General features: G+C 53.7%; 5 protein-coding genes across 5 annotated transcripts; 2 read left to right on the forward strand and 3 right to left on the reverse strand.

The window, feature by feature from the left end:
• Positions 1-31: 31 nt before the first annotated feature.
• Positions 32-1,561, forward strand: LDX57_011508 (putative proline oxidase Put1; the record flags this gene model as incomplete). Its single annotated transcript, XM_046093252.1, has 2 exons — positions 32-597; positions 651-1,561. The coding sequence occupies 2 exons, from the start codon at positions 32-34 to the stop codon at positions 1,483-1,485; spliced, it is 1,401 nt and encodes a 466-aa protein (XP_045949230.1). The 3' UTR covers positions 1,486-1,561.
• A 473-nt stretch (positions 1,562-2,034) lies between these two features.
• Positions 2,035-2,436, reverse strand: LDX57_011509 (uncharacterized protein; the record flags this gene model as incomplete). The annotated part of the gene is made up of 1 exon (XM_046093253.1): positions 2,035-2,436. One exon carries the CDS (start codon positions 2,434-2,436, stop codon positions 2,035-2,037), a length of 402 nt encoding a protein of 133 aa, XP_045949231.1.
• Positions 2,437-3,452: 1,016 nt separating this feature from the next.
• On the forward strand, positions 3,453-6,920 carry treA (alpha,alpha-trehalase treA; the record flags this gene model as incomplete). The annotated part of the gene is made up of 4 exons (XM_046093254.1): positions 3,453-3,464; positions 3,535-5,277; positions 5,330-5,614; positions 5,670-6,920. 4 exons carry the CDS (start codon positions 3,453-3,455, stop codon positions 6,918-6,920), a joined length of 3,291 nt encoding a protein of 1,096 aa, XP_045949232.1.
• A 654-nt stretch (positions 6,921-7,574) lies between these two features.
• cat1 (catalase catB) lies at positions 7,575-9,999 on the reverse strand (the record flags this gene model as incomplete). The annotated part of the gene is made up of 5 exons (XM_046093255.1): positions 7,575-8,669; positions 8,719-8,883; positions 8,942-9,357; positions 9,411-9,636; positions 9,709-9,999. 5 exons carry the CDS (start codon positions 9,997-9,999, stop codon positions 7,575-7,577), a joined length of 2,193 nt encoding a protein of 730 aa, XP_045949233.1.
• A 2,092-nt stretch (positions 10,000-12,091) lies between these two features.
• Positions 12,092-13,269, reverse strand: LDX57_011512 (cupin domain-containing protein; the record flags this gene model as incomplete). The annotated part of the gene is made up of 2 exons (XM_046093256.1): positions 12,092-12,734; positions 12,827-13,269. The coding sequence occupies 2 exons, from the start codon at positions 13,267-13,269 to the stop codon at positions 12,092-12,094; spliced, it is 1,086 nt and encodes a 361-aa protein (XP_045949234.1).
• Between the last annotated feature and the right edge of the window lie 506 nt (positions 13,270-13,775).

Here is a 13,775-nt window from a genome sequence, read left to right on the forward strand (position 1 = left end):
TCTCCCCAGATTTACAGACGCGTCCACTAAAATGGGACTCAAGATCTCCTGGCCCAAGCGGCCAGGGCTCCTTCATTCCGGAACCAAACCACTCGGATATGCAAAGTCCTCGTCAACGACTCCTCACCATGCGATTCCGATTGAAGCTGCCTCTTCGCCGCCCAGAAAGGCTCCTCTATCGGTGATGCCGACGAAGACGTTCCTTCGATGCTTGTTGTTTACGTCGGTCATGTCTTCGCCGCTCTTGAGACCTTGTGTTTCGATACTGAAATATGTGGTCGAGTCGAAATCGTTCCTGCTCAGTCCTTCTAAGAATCCGGTTATGAATTACCTACTACGTACAACGATTTACAATCAGTTCTGTGCGGGGACAAATGAGGTCGGAGTGCGAAGGACAGTTCAGGATATGAAGAGTCTAGGATTTAAGGGGGTTATTCTGGGATATGCCCGGGAGTCTGTTGCGAGAATGGAGGGCGCTGATTCCCGATGGGAAACTATGAGTCAGAAGGCGTTGGAAGAGAGCGCCATAGAGGAATGGAAGCAAGGAAATCTGCGAACGTTGAAGATGATTGGCGAAGGAGACTATCTTGCCGTCAAGTGAGTCCACACACCAACTCGACCTAAGGATTTCCCTATTTTAACAGACGCAGATTCACCGGCGCCGGACCCGCGGCTGTCGAGGCTCTCGCGCGTGGCGACCCCGTTCCTCCCCCGCAGATCAAGCAGGCCATCACCGAGCTCTGCGCGGCCACTGCGGCACAGAAATCTCGTCTATGGATCGACGCCGAGCAGCAGGTCTTTCAGCCGGCAATCGACGCCTGGACAATCGTTCTCATGAGGCAGTTCAACCGACAGGGAGCCGTCGTGGTGCTCAACACTATTCAGGCTTACCTGAAGTCATCTGCAGAGAATGTTCACCATCACTTGTGCCTCGCCGGAAAAGAAGGCTGGTCGTTGGGTATCAAACTGGTCCGCGGCGCATACATCGCCCATGACGTTCGCTCGCGCATCCACGACACCAAAGCGGATACCGACCGCAACTACAACCGCATCGTGGAATGTCTGCTCACTCGGAAATTTCCACTGGGAGAGTCGGAGGGTACACCTGTGTTCCCCGACGCGCGATTGTTCGTGGCCACGCACAACGCGGAAAGCGTTCGGAAGGCATCTTCCCTGTTCCAGCACCGCGTTGTGAACGGGTTCCCCACGATCCCGGTCGAGGTGGGCCAACTGCAGGGCATGGCCGACGAGGTGAGCTGCGGGTTGGTGGCACAGCACCAGGCCGGAGATTATCTACCAGCAGAAGGAAAGCCTGTCGCTGCTAGCGCGGTCCCCGGCGTGTTTAAATGTCTGGCGTGGGGGACCACCCAGGAATGTCTCCATTTCTTGCTACGTAGAGCAGTTGAGAATCAATCCGCTATGGAGAGAACGCGAGATACGGCTGCAGCTTTGAGAGTGGAGGCGAGAAGGCGGATTGGATTGTGATTTTATTTTCTGACTCTATTAGCGTTTTCTACTTTTTATTCTTCTTTTCGTCTTTTTCTCATGTTCATCTTATGACCGACACGCAAATGATGTCTGATTTTGTTTATAATTGAAATCTGCCCAAGCCCCAGACGAGAAGTAGTTCGTAAGCCGATCTTGCAGGCTCAGATACATTATGCATGAGGCTAGTCTAACTAGATCTTGCCAACTCACGACATGCCGGTGTGCATGTGGACGAGATTAGGACAAAATTGCGGGGAAAGAAAAACATGGAGAGACCTATGTGTACTGCTATTGGCCATTAGGTAAAGAGTACAGACGCAGATCGAGATCTCCACCCCAAAACCGGTCATTTTACATACGGTTTAGATATCGGCTGTCGAAGCCGAGCTCGGTGCGAGATTCCGTAGGTAAGGTAGTCAGGTAGTCAGTCCTAACCCTTCTCGGAATTGAGTACATAGGCATGCAGCATGGACAGTCTCTTACTCGTATCCAACAGACCCTTCCAGGTGGACCAGGTAGCTCACTAGCTCAGACAGAGAGGCCAAATCAAAGCATCGGCCCACGCATCCCCTTCAACGTCTCCTTCACCTCCATATATTCTGCATCATCTTCCTCTAGCACGGCTTCCTGTTCACACGCCTCTAGTATCTCCAAGACATACTCCTGACAGTCCCATTCGAGCGTCTCGTTATCGACGCGAGCGGCGTCCACGATGGCTTGGATGGTCGGGATATCCGGGTCTCCGACTTCGCTGACGAAGATGGATTTGATGAATGTGTTCGAGTCGGAGGGAGGGCCGGTTGATGTGGCTTTTTGGAAGTGCGGATGCTCGCCGTCGACTTCGTAGATGTAGTCTTGCGTTGAGGTGTGGAGGTGGAGAGACCAGTGCTGGAAGTTGCCGTATCGGGGGTGGTAGATTGCTACTGCGAGGTAGGGGCGCGTGGTCATGGTGGTTTTGATTTATGGTTATAGAATTTAGGGACAAAATTGGATGGAAGAGGGAGGAGTTGAGGGTTGGTGTATAACTATAGAGTATAGGTATAGTATTGAAGTGAAGAGAAGGGAGACATCGTGATTGTTTGCCTGGAGCAAGGCAGCAGTGTGCCTGAGGCCTTCCAGTGCCTGAGGCCTGCAGTGGAGATCTTCTCCATCTGAAATTCCCCGACTTCTCTTCATCTCCCAACCCCCCACGACTATCTTCGTTTCCTACTACTATCCCTAAACCAGTTATTGGTGTTTGACTTTATCTCAAGCAGCTAGTAAGTGTCAAAATCCCATACTAAACCCAAAGGATCTCACCGTGGCTAAGGATTCTTCCCCAAGACGTAACATCGTCCATCATAGCGCATTCCGGGCCCTGCGGAACCCCAGATGCACCTGGACACCCGCCAACCCCACACGATGATGCAAGAGGCTTCCTCCACATTTTGTCATTGAGCTCGTCCAACCCGACGGGCTATTATCGGCCAAGCAAAACTCTGGTTCCGGCATCCCGCGTTTCCCTTCTTTGTGTGAATCCAGTTTTCTGGTGGATTTCTTTCCCCCCGGAAGTGTGGCTTGTTGTTACCCCGCATATTCGCTATTCCGGCGTATACGGCTGGCCTCTGAACAGTATCGGGGCTTTTCTCTTGCTATTCGTCTCAAGTTATATTTGCTATTTCATAAGGAAGAGCCGAGTGACCTTGGGTTGGAAGAAGAAGGCCGACCGACCGGGTCCCGGCATTTCTGGCTTTAAGCTAGAGGGGATTTCAGTCTGGGCGCTCGTTGGATCAGCGTCTACTTTCCCGGTCTTGGATACGAGTGGGTGGGGACTCATAGTCCACGAGCGAGGCGGGATTTTTACGTTATTATAACTGCCGTTGCTGCCTGCTTGAAGTTGGTGAGGCTTTGTTTTTCTACTTAAGGCCTACCTGGACTTGGTTCTCATTGTATGATTGTTGTTCGACGGCTAGAGACATTGCGCGATGAGATTGAAGGTACGTGATTTATGCTTTTGGGACGGTTCCTCTGCTTAGGAGTTAGCAACGAATACTCATAAAACTACAGGTTTTAGGAGCAGTACTGCTGCAGTCGTTTCTGTCGACAGCAGCCGCTGGCTCTTCTGGGAAGAATGATCGCATTACCAGTGCCTTGAATAGGCATCGCGGCGGCCATGAGTCACCTTCGGGCACAGGAAATGCCACAAATTCATACCAGACGAGATTCGACGGAGTAACATGGGATGACAACAATTGGATCCTGCAAACCACTGCTTTCGACCAAGGACGTTACCAGGCGCGTGGCTCGGTTGCCAACGGATACCTTGGCATCAGCGTGGCCAGTCTCGGGCCCTTCTTTGAAATCGATCGCGAGGATAACGGTAACGAGATTAGTGGCTGGCCCCTCTTTTCAAGACGGCAAAGCTTTGCAACAATTGCCGGCTTTTACGACTCCCAGCCCACCACTAACTCAACGAACTTCCCATGGCTGTACCAATATGGATGGGACAGCGTGATCAGTGGCTTGCCGCACTGGGCCGGACTCATTCTCGACCTGGGTGACGGAAATTACTTGGATGCTACCGTGGACAACAAGACCATCAATGATTTCAATTCTGCCTACGATTTCAAGGCAGGTGTCTTGACGTGGTCCTATAGCTGGGCTCCGAAGAGCGACAAGGGATCATTTGACATCAAGTATCGACTCTTCGCGAACAAGCTCAATGTCACTCAGGCGGTGGTCGATATGGAAATCACCCCCTCTCGGAACACAAATGCTACGGTGGTCAACCTCATTGATGGCAGATCGGCCGTGCGCACGGATTTCGCGGAATCGGGACAAGACGACCACGCTATCTTCACGGCTGTTCGGCCCTGGGGGATTTCCAATGTCACAGCTTACGTATATGCCAACTTGACAGCCTCTGCCGGGGTTGACCTGACGACGCGCACTGCTATCAAAGACAAGCCCTATGTGAGCGCAAATGCATCCTCAATCGCACAAGGCGTCAATGTCAAATTTGCAGCGAATCAAACCGTACGCGTCACTAAGTTCGTTGGGGCCGCGTCCTCCGATGCTTTTGAAAATCCACGAAAAATCGCCAAGCAAGCGGTATCTGCAGCATTGGCTGCGGGCTACCAAAAGTCACTCCAGTCGCATGTATCAGAGTGGGCTACTATTATGCCTGATAGCTCGGTCGATCATTTCGTCGACCCCAAGACCGGCAAGCTGCCCCAAGATGACCACGTGCTCGATTCAGCAATCGTCTCGGTCGCGAATGTGTACTACCTGTTGCAGAGCACTGTTGGCAAGAATGGAATTGCAGCAGTCGCGGGAGCCCCGGTGAATGACTACAGCATCTCGGTCGGTGGACTGACTTCTGATTCCTACGCCGGACAAGTCTTCTGGGATGCCGACGTGTGGATGCAGCCGGGGCTTGTCGCCTCCCATCCAGAGGCTGCTCAGCGTGTGACCAACTACCGCGTGGCGAAGTTTGGACAGGCAAAGGAGAATATCAAGACATCGTTTGCTGGCGCGAAGAATCGTACCAGATTCGAGCCCTCGACGGCAATCTATCCCTGGACGAGCGGTCGGTTCGGTAACTGCACGGCTACTGGGCCTTGTTGGGACTATCAGTATCATTTGAACGGAGATATAGGGCTCTCGATGATATATGAGTGGGTTGCGAGTGGCGATACGCAGCATTTCCTAGACGAGCATTTCCCGATTTATGATTCCGTGGCGACATTATACTCAAACTTGGTGGAGCGCAATGGGTCATCTTGGACTTTGACGAATATGACCGACCCTGTGAGTAAGGTGAGCTAAAATTGTTCTTTTCATTTTACTAACGGTCTACTAGGATGAATACGCAAATCACATCGATGCTGGTGGCTTCACGATGGCGCTGATATCGGAGACACTGGACAACGCCAATGCATTCCGCCAGCAATTCGATATGGAGGCTAACGAAACCTGGTCTGAGATGGCTCAAAATGTGCTGATGCTTCAGGAGGACGGAGTGACACTTGAGTATACCTCGATGAATGGAACCGCTGTGGTCAAACAAGCGGATATTGTGCTCATCACATATCCTCTGGCCTACGACAACTATAGTGCCGAAACGGCGCTGAGTGATCTTGACTACGTGAGATACCGTCATACCTGCGTACTTTCCCTCTACCCTACTAACCTCTTCATAGTACGCCAACAAGCAATCGGCCGACGGTCCAGCCATGACCTGGGCGATATTCTCCATCGTCGCCAACGACATCTCGCCCTCCGGTTGTTCAGCATACACCTACCATCAATACTCCTTCGACCCCTACGTCCGGCCCCCATTCTACCAGATGTCCGAGCAGATGATCGACGACGCCAGCATCAACGGCGGCACCCGGCCTGCCTTCCCCTTCCTGACGGGCCACGGCGGCGCCAACCAAGTCGCCATCTTCGGCTACCTCGGTTTGCGCCTCCTCCCCGACGAAGCCATCCACATCGACCCGAACCTTCCCCCCCAGATCCCCTACATCACCTACCGCACTTTCTACTGGCGCGGATGGCCCATCTCCGCCGCCTCCAACTACACGCACACCACGATCCGTCGCGCCACCGACACTCCTGCCCTTAAGACGGCTGACCCCCGCTTCGCCAACTCCTCCATCCCCGTGCACGTTGGCCTGGACTCCCCCAGCAACACGACCATCCACACTCTGCCCCGATCGGCCCCCTTGACGATCCGAAACCGGCAAATCGGCACCATCCCCACCGTCGACCAGAACATTGCGCAATGCCGCCCCGTCTCCTCCCCATCCGACTTCGAAGCCGGGCAATTCCCCATCTCCGCCGTGGACGGCGCCTCGTCCACCAAATGGCAGCCCTCGTCCTCATCCCTTACCTCCCTCACCGTAACACTCTCCCTTTCCGAGCACGACCGCGTCTCCCCGGCCCAAGTCCAGGGCTTCTACTTCGACTGGGCCCAGACACCTCCTGTCAACGCAACCGTCATCTTCCATGACGAGATTATCGAAAACCCGGCGGCTTTGTTCACATCCAGTTCCACTTCCAATTCTACCAAAAGCTACAGCGTGGTCACCCACCTCTCCAACATCGCCCTCTCGAAACCATGGCTCGCCACTGAAGATTATAACCAAGTGTCCATCCCCGTTGGAAACACGACGCACATCGAGCTCGACCAGCCCGTGCAGACGACGAGATTCGCGACGTTGCTGATAGTAGGGAACCAGGGTCTGAGCGCCAGTCAAGGTGAAGGCAAAGAAGGAGAAAAGAAAGAAGAAGATGTAGGAGCGACGGTAGCCGAGTGGGCGATTCTAGGACCGAAGCCGAAGAGTGGCAAGAAGAATGCGCACGAGCATGATGGCGCGAAGGAATTAGAGAGACGGAAATTAAAGGTAAAGGATGTGGCCTGGTTGGAGAGACGACAGAGGAAGTTGTAAGACAGGACCTACGGGAGTAGATACCTAGATGATGGGATATTCTAGCTCTAGGTAGATTAGAACAAATCTACTTACTGATTAAGGTATAGCAATGAATCAAATCTGGCTGATCTATCTATAACTAGTGGTTGATCTTTTTAAACAGGTAACTATTAACCTCAGTCACATAGGGATTTCAAAAGTAGAAGAGACACAGAGACAGAAACACACACACACACACACACAGAGAAAGAGAGAGAGAGAGAGAGAGAGAGAGAGATAAACCATGAGAAGCATGTCCGATATGCCCTTGTTCCCGTCACAAGTAGATAAAATCACCCATACGTCCATCTATCTAAGTAATTGTTTGCGTAGCAGCAGAAAAAAAGAAAAAAAGCCTATAATAAGTGAAAGGAGTTCATCACAATTCGACCATTGAATTGAATTGAATTGAATTGGATATAGAATGGCTAATACGAATGAATGCCAAAATCTCTTAAAAAGTAGATACAAGGAAAGATAAGAAAACCAGATGAAAAGATGCTTGAGATATGAGAAAGCAATGCCATGCAAAAAGCAAGCAACTCTCTAGTGTAATAATACCCCCTGTCATGAATGAGTAGATCATGAATCAACTAAGAAGAGGTAATAGAACAGACGAGACGAGGGTGACATCTAGTTATCCCTCGCAAAGCGATCCAAGAACTTGAACGTCCGCAGACCCTTCTTAATCGAATCCGCAAACGCATCAGTCGCCGACTGCGCCACATACACACCCTGACGACTGGCCGAGATACCAGCGCCCCTGAGCGCAGCAGCACCGTCACCCAGAGCACCAACGGGCTTACCAAACCGGAACCCATCGACGAGGATCTGCAAGGGCCGACCAGCAGGGAAGAACGTGGCCACGGACGCCGTCGCGTTGGAGGGGGGCGCCGTGAACGAGGACGGAGCGAACAGGCCCTCCGCGCCGGGGGCCACGACAACAGCATCGAATTGGATAGCGTCAGAGCCCGAGTACGTCTGATCGACGCCGTCGACCTGGCGCTCGGCGACGACGACGGTGTCGATGCCGCTCTTGGCGAGGGCGTCGCGGAGCTCCGAGGCAGCCTTGATGGAGGAGGCGTTCTGGGCGGAGGCCAAGAAGCCGAGTTTAAGGCCCTCGAGTTTCTTGAGCGGGTGTCCGAAAGCGCCGATGTTGGTGGTCGTGTTGGTATGGTAGAAGGTGGGGTCAGGGGAGGGTTCCTTCTCGCCGATGGCGCGGGCGACGCGACGGGCGAGGTCGTTGTCGACGCGGTTCAGTTGCAGGATGACGTTCTGACGGACGATGGAGCTCTTGACGTTCGAGGTCTCGAAGCGGATGGCGTCAATGAGGAACTGCTGCTCGGCGGGCACGAGCGAGTTGTAGAACAGACGGGGCTGAGACCACACGTCCCGGAAGGTAGGGCTGACGGAGCGCGTGAGATGGCCGCTGGGGGAGCGGTTGGGGGCCGTGAAGAAGCCGTCGCCGACGGTTTGGTTGGCTTGCTTGGGGGATCCCTTGTTGAGGGTGTTGGGGGTGTAGGCGTTCGGGTTCAGCGGAATGAACATCTGGCCGGCACCGTCGCGGTTGTTGTTGTGGATGGGGACGCGAGGCTGGTTGATGGGCAGCTGTTCAAAGTTGGGGCCGCCGTGACGGTTCAACTGCGTGTCAAGGTACGAGAAGAGACGGCCTTGCAGAAGAGGGTCTTCGGTGAAGTCGATGCCGCGGACGATATGGCCGGGTTGGAACTGGTTGGGGGTTAGAAGGGAATTATTGATATGGAAGGAAGGAACATACCATGGCCTGCTCGGTCTCGGCGAAGTAGTTGCGCGGGTTGCGGTTCAGCGTCATCCTACCGATCGGAGTGATGGGCACAAGCTCTTCGGGGACGATCTTGGTGGGATCGAACAAGTCGAAGCCGAAGCGGAGCTGGTCCTTCTCATCCATGATTTGAACGCCCAGCTAGATGCATGTTAGTCTAATGGAAAGTAAAAGAATGAAGCGGGAAAAATTGGCGTACCTCCCATTCCGGGTAGCGCTCCTCCTGGATGGACTCAAACAGATCCTGGCGCAAGAAGTCGGGGTTCTTGCCCGACACCTGCTGAGCCTCTTCCCAGACCAAACTGGCCTTACCCTGCAGGGACTTCCAGTGGAACTTGACGAGCTTGGTGGAGCCGTCTTCGGTCACGAGACGGAAGGTGTGCACTCCGAAGCCGTCAACATGACGGAAGGACCGCGGGATACCGTGACCGGCCATGGCCCAGAAGAGCGTGTGCAGCGAGCTGGGTTGTTTGCTGAAGAAGTCCCAGGCTGCGTCGTGCGCGGTGGCAGCTTGAGGAATCTCGTTGTCACCTCGGGGCTTGACAGCGTGAATGAGATCGGGGAAGAGGATGGCATCCTGGATGAAGAAGACGGGGATGTTGTTTCCGACAAGATCTAGGCGAGTCAATACGTTTGCTTGTGTCAAGTCTGCGGAGACAATGACTCACCAAAGTTACCCTCGTCGGTGTAGAAACGAGTGGCGAACCCGTGAACGTCACGAGCAAGGTCGGAGCTACCACGACTGCCGGCGACGGTGGAGAATCGCACAAAAACGGGCGTCTCCTTGCCCTTCTTACCGAGGAAAGAAGCGGCAGTGATGTTGGAGTAATCACCGTACGAGGTGAAGACACCGTGGGCACCGGCACCTCGAGCATGCACGGCACGTTCAGGGACCTTGGATACGTGTCAGAATTTGCATACTACTGGATACATGACAGAAACATCTATAATATGGGAGGGACATACACGTTCATGGTCAAAACGCTGGATCTTCTGACGGAAGATAAAGTCCTCCAGCAGGGTCGGACCTCGGTCTCCGACCTGAAGGCTGTCCTGATCGGCAATCGGCCCTCCCACATCGGTCGTGAGGAATGCATCCTTGTCATTGAGATAGTACTGAGACAAGAACTCCTCGGTGTTGGCAGCCGCACCGTCGTTCGAGGCGTCGCGACGTTCATGCTGGGTGCCCTCAGCGGCCATGTAGGGGCAGACCGCGTTGGCGGCGCCAACGAGGCCGATCAAGGGGGAGAAACGCATGGTCACTAGTATGCCGGTTGAGATTAGTGTGTGTGCATACGGAGTAAAATGACGGAAGTGGAAGGGCAAAGGAATAAGAATGGGGATGGAATGGAAGGGAATGGCGTGCCGATAGCAGTCGGAATGGGAAAAGGAGAGAGCAAAAGAAAAGGAGGAATGTGTGGGGTAGACAGGAAGACGAGATAGTATTCCAATACGAACCAATTGGGAAACCAAGGCTGAGACAGAGCAATTGTGAGTTCGGAGAGCGACGAACTGGCGCAGATCGAGGTACATGTCAGGAGTACTTATATGCAGAGGAGCTGCACCGGGGGGGTCCATAACCAATGACGAAGGGGGGAGTCGAAACAGAAAACGGAACAATCCATTGGGAGGAGATGATTAAACAAATTGAGTAAAAAAATAAAAAATAATGTGATACGGTGGAAACGGGCAAAGGCAACGATCAGGCCAGCAAACGAGCCCCGAGAGGCTTGGGAAGCATGACGCAGGAACGCCCATTCGTTCAAGGTCTCGTAGATCCATTCTTGGCGGAGGAATTAAAGGACGACCGAGATAAAAGTGGGTATCTCGTCTTTTAGACCGAAAGACAGCGGTCGGTCGCGGTCGCCATCAGTAATCCTGGGCCTGCGACTGGTGCTTGGTAATCCCCATGGTCTGGAGCTGCCCGCTGACTTATTATTAAGTGCCTGGCTTTAATTCATCAATCATCAATTCATTCTGGCCCTCTGACGATCCATTCCTCCAGGAGATATTACCTACTGTGTATGTACCCAGCGCTCCGTCGGTGGAGGCTGTTTCGGCATAACGGCCGATTCATCATCTTTCAATTTCTCTGAGACACGATCTACTCGGGAGGTTGAATCCGTCAATGACGATGCAGCACTGGAGATGAAGCGAGTCTTTGCAGGGGGGACTTGGCAGTTGGAAGTGAGGAAGATCTTGGAAGGTTCGGATTTTAGTTGGATTTGGCTTGCATCCGCTGACGGTCCCGTGCGCCTTCAGGCCCTAACTGACTGACTGCACTCGAGTCAATTCTTGAACGGCCGAAACTAAACAGTAAACCAGTCCACTCGCTACGAACTATACGCAGTAGTCATAATTCCTAGTCGTACAGGACTACACTAATCACGATCCTATGCAATCCCGCCTGCGTTGTCACACCAGTAGCGATCGTCATTGGCCTGCTGCGAACCTGCGACCGGCACCGGGATCCTGGGTTATGCAAGGGGACTCTTACCCATTTCTAAGAATAAATCCCCCTCTCAACGGCCAGTCTGGTTGGGGGAATTACCATTCCATTTACTATTGAGTTGCCTAGTAGGGATTAACGGTCGGGGTAGGTGGTTATTGAATCCGCTTTCATATATCCTTTTTGCTATCCTTGCTCAGTTATCTTACTTTGTCCTCTCTTCTCTTTCCTTTGCTCTGTTGCTCGCTTGAATTATCCTGTCCCTGCCTGATTTCGCTAACCGGTCTAATCATCTGCCTAGTTCCTCTTACCTCCCTTACTTGACCTAATCCTGTTTTCCGCCATCGTCATCGCCATCAGCCCATCCGGCATACACCCAGACTGAGTGCCAAGAAGCATCCCCGCACCAACAAAGCTCTTGGTAACGCGACTAGTCAAGCACTTCGCCGACTAAGAGCTCTCCATCTCGCCATCTCCTCGTCCAACCTCCTCCCGCTGCTTCCCCCCCACCGCGCACGCCTGGCGTCATATCCCCGGGCGGTGATGGATTCGCTCGGCCTGCATATACCTACACCTTACGGAGAATGGGCTATTCGGGATAGTTACTGTTAGGGATAAAATGCCTAGCGACCGCTACTCTGTAGTCCGTACTTTTCGGACGGAGGCCAATCGAATCGACGCAAATTCAATCAAATCAATCAATCATCACATCCAGGGATTTATTTTTAAATGGACGCCCCGGGCTAAAAATATATACACCCTACATATGCAACTCATGTCACGTTGTGTTCTTCCTTCATCACATTGGCAAGTGGACTCATTTTACAGGTAGTAGAACTACCTACTAGTGTCTATAGGTACCTCGGACAACAACCCCGACCGATCTCCTGTTCGGCCAATTTAGTACCGCGGGAAAGTGGGATAACTCCAGGTCTTGCCCCCGCGGATCAATGCCTGATCGACTCCCTCGCGACCGCTGCTGACATACAGCGCCTTCGCATAGGCGCCCTCGTTCCAGTACCGGTAGGAGACGTGTCCGGGGATAAATGCCACATCGCCCGTCTGCAGCCGGGCCTCCGGGTAGTCTCCGATCTGGATCGTCAGGGATCCCTCCAGCACTTCGAACGCCGCCGCCCCGGCCGCGTTCCACGTCGGGGCCTTCGCCGATGCCGTCTGTCGGCTCACGATTAGCGTGGACATGGTGAAGTTGGTGTCCTGCGACTCGGTGTTGGTGACCAGCGGCTGCACGATCTGGTATGCGCCATGCTGCGAGTTGAGGTACTTCGGGCCGTAGTTGTTGGCGACGAAATAAGGGCTGCCCGGCTGGCCGAGGGAGTTCGACTCGGTGTGCCAGCCGGAGTCCGAGGGAGCGGAGCCGTTGGCGAAGTCGCGACGTGGTTCGAAGTCGAGCTCGGCGTATACGTCGAATTTCTCCAGGCCGGAAACGCCGCCGGAGCCCTCCGCCGAGTCATTGCTGGCTTGAGGAATGTAGGGGGTGTTGGTCGTGGAGGAGAAGTTCTGACCGAGCGCGTAGAAGAGTTCTCTGTGAGTTGCGACCGTGCAAATCAGCTAGCTAATTCTTGGGAAACTCATGTGGACGGTGACCATCTCTGGGGCTCCTTCTCCGTTACTTACTCGAATCCGCCCGGCACGACGACGCCCACCATCTCCGTGTCCGGGTCCAAGATCTGAAAGGTATGCGTGGTGTTCCTGGGGACCGACCCGTAGTCTCCCTGTGTCAACAGACGGGCTTGCTGCTCTCCGTCGTCCTTCTGCGCCCACAGCTGGAAGCGACCCTTGAAGTTGAAGAAGTTCTCATAGTGCTTCTTGTGGATGTGAGGGAGGACGCCCAGGCTGCCGCTGGACGGGGCATTGGTGCTCATCAGAGTGAAAGCATAGTCGGACGAGGGCCCCGTCACCGTGAAGCGATACAGCTGGCTGCCGACGGTGACGGCATGCGAGTCGGCATAGTGGGGAATGATGTACGGCCGCGGCGAAGAAGGCGCGTCGTTGACATAGAGGTCACTGAGGGACTGCGACACCACCAGAGGCAGGAGGGAGAGGAAGAGGATGTTCATGGTGACTCGATACTGCAGGAATTCTGGCTGCTCGTCGGCTGCTCGAGCGATGTCTTGCGATCCCTTTCCTTATATGTACACTGACAGCTGCCTCCAAACGAACCGCCATTCGGAATTTCCAGACGACTGCCGACTCCATCAGGCCCATCTGTCGCTTAATGCCATCATGCACCCCGTTTTTCTCCATCGGCAACCCAAACCGTTTATCAGATCAAACTGGTTCTGCAGACTTCTGCCAATGGGTGGCCGGGTGGACGGTCGGGAATTCCGAGGCAGAATGAAGATCAGCGTCCCCACAGGGGGGAATTCGTCATTGAACCAGGCAGCTCCGTGCAGACGATCCGGTGTGCTTTCGGCGTAGAATTAATGCGAGATGGCCGAGCAGAAGAAGGATACTGGTCGATACTGTCTCCGTACTATGTAGGTTAGTCGGACTCCGGCCAGATCCCGGGGAATCAGGTAAAGATACACAGTACTCGCATTTTTGGGGGAGGTCGTAACCCGTC

Source organism: Aspergillus melleus (genome assembly GCF_016097325.1).
Source record: "Aspergillus melleus strain CBS 546.65 chromosome Unknown contig7, whole genome shotgun sequence".
In the NCBI taxonomy this organism is placed as follows: domain Eukaryota; kingdom Fungi; phylum Ascomycota; class Eurotiomycetes; order Eurotiales; family Aspergillaceae; genus Aspergillus; species Aspergillus melleus.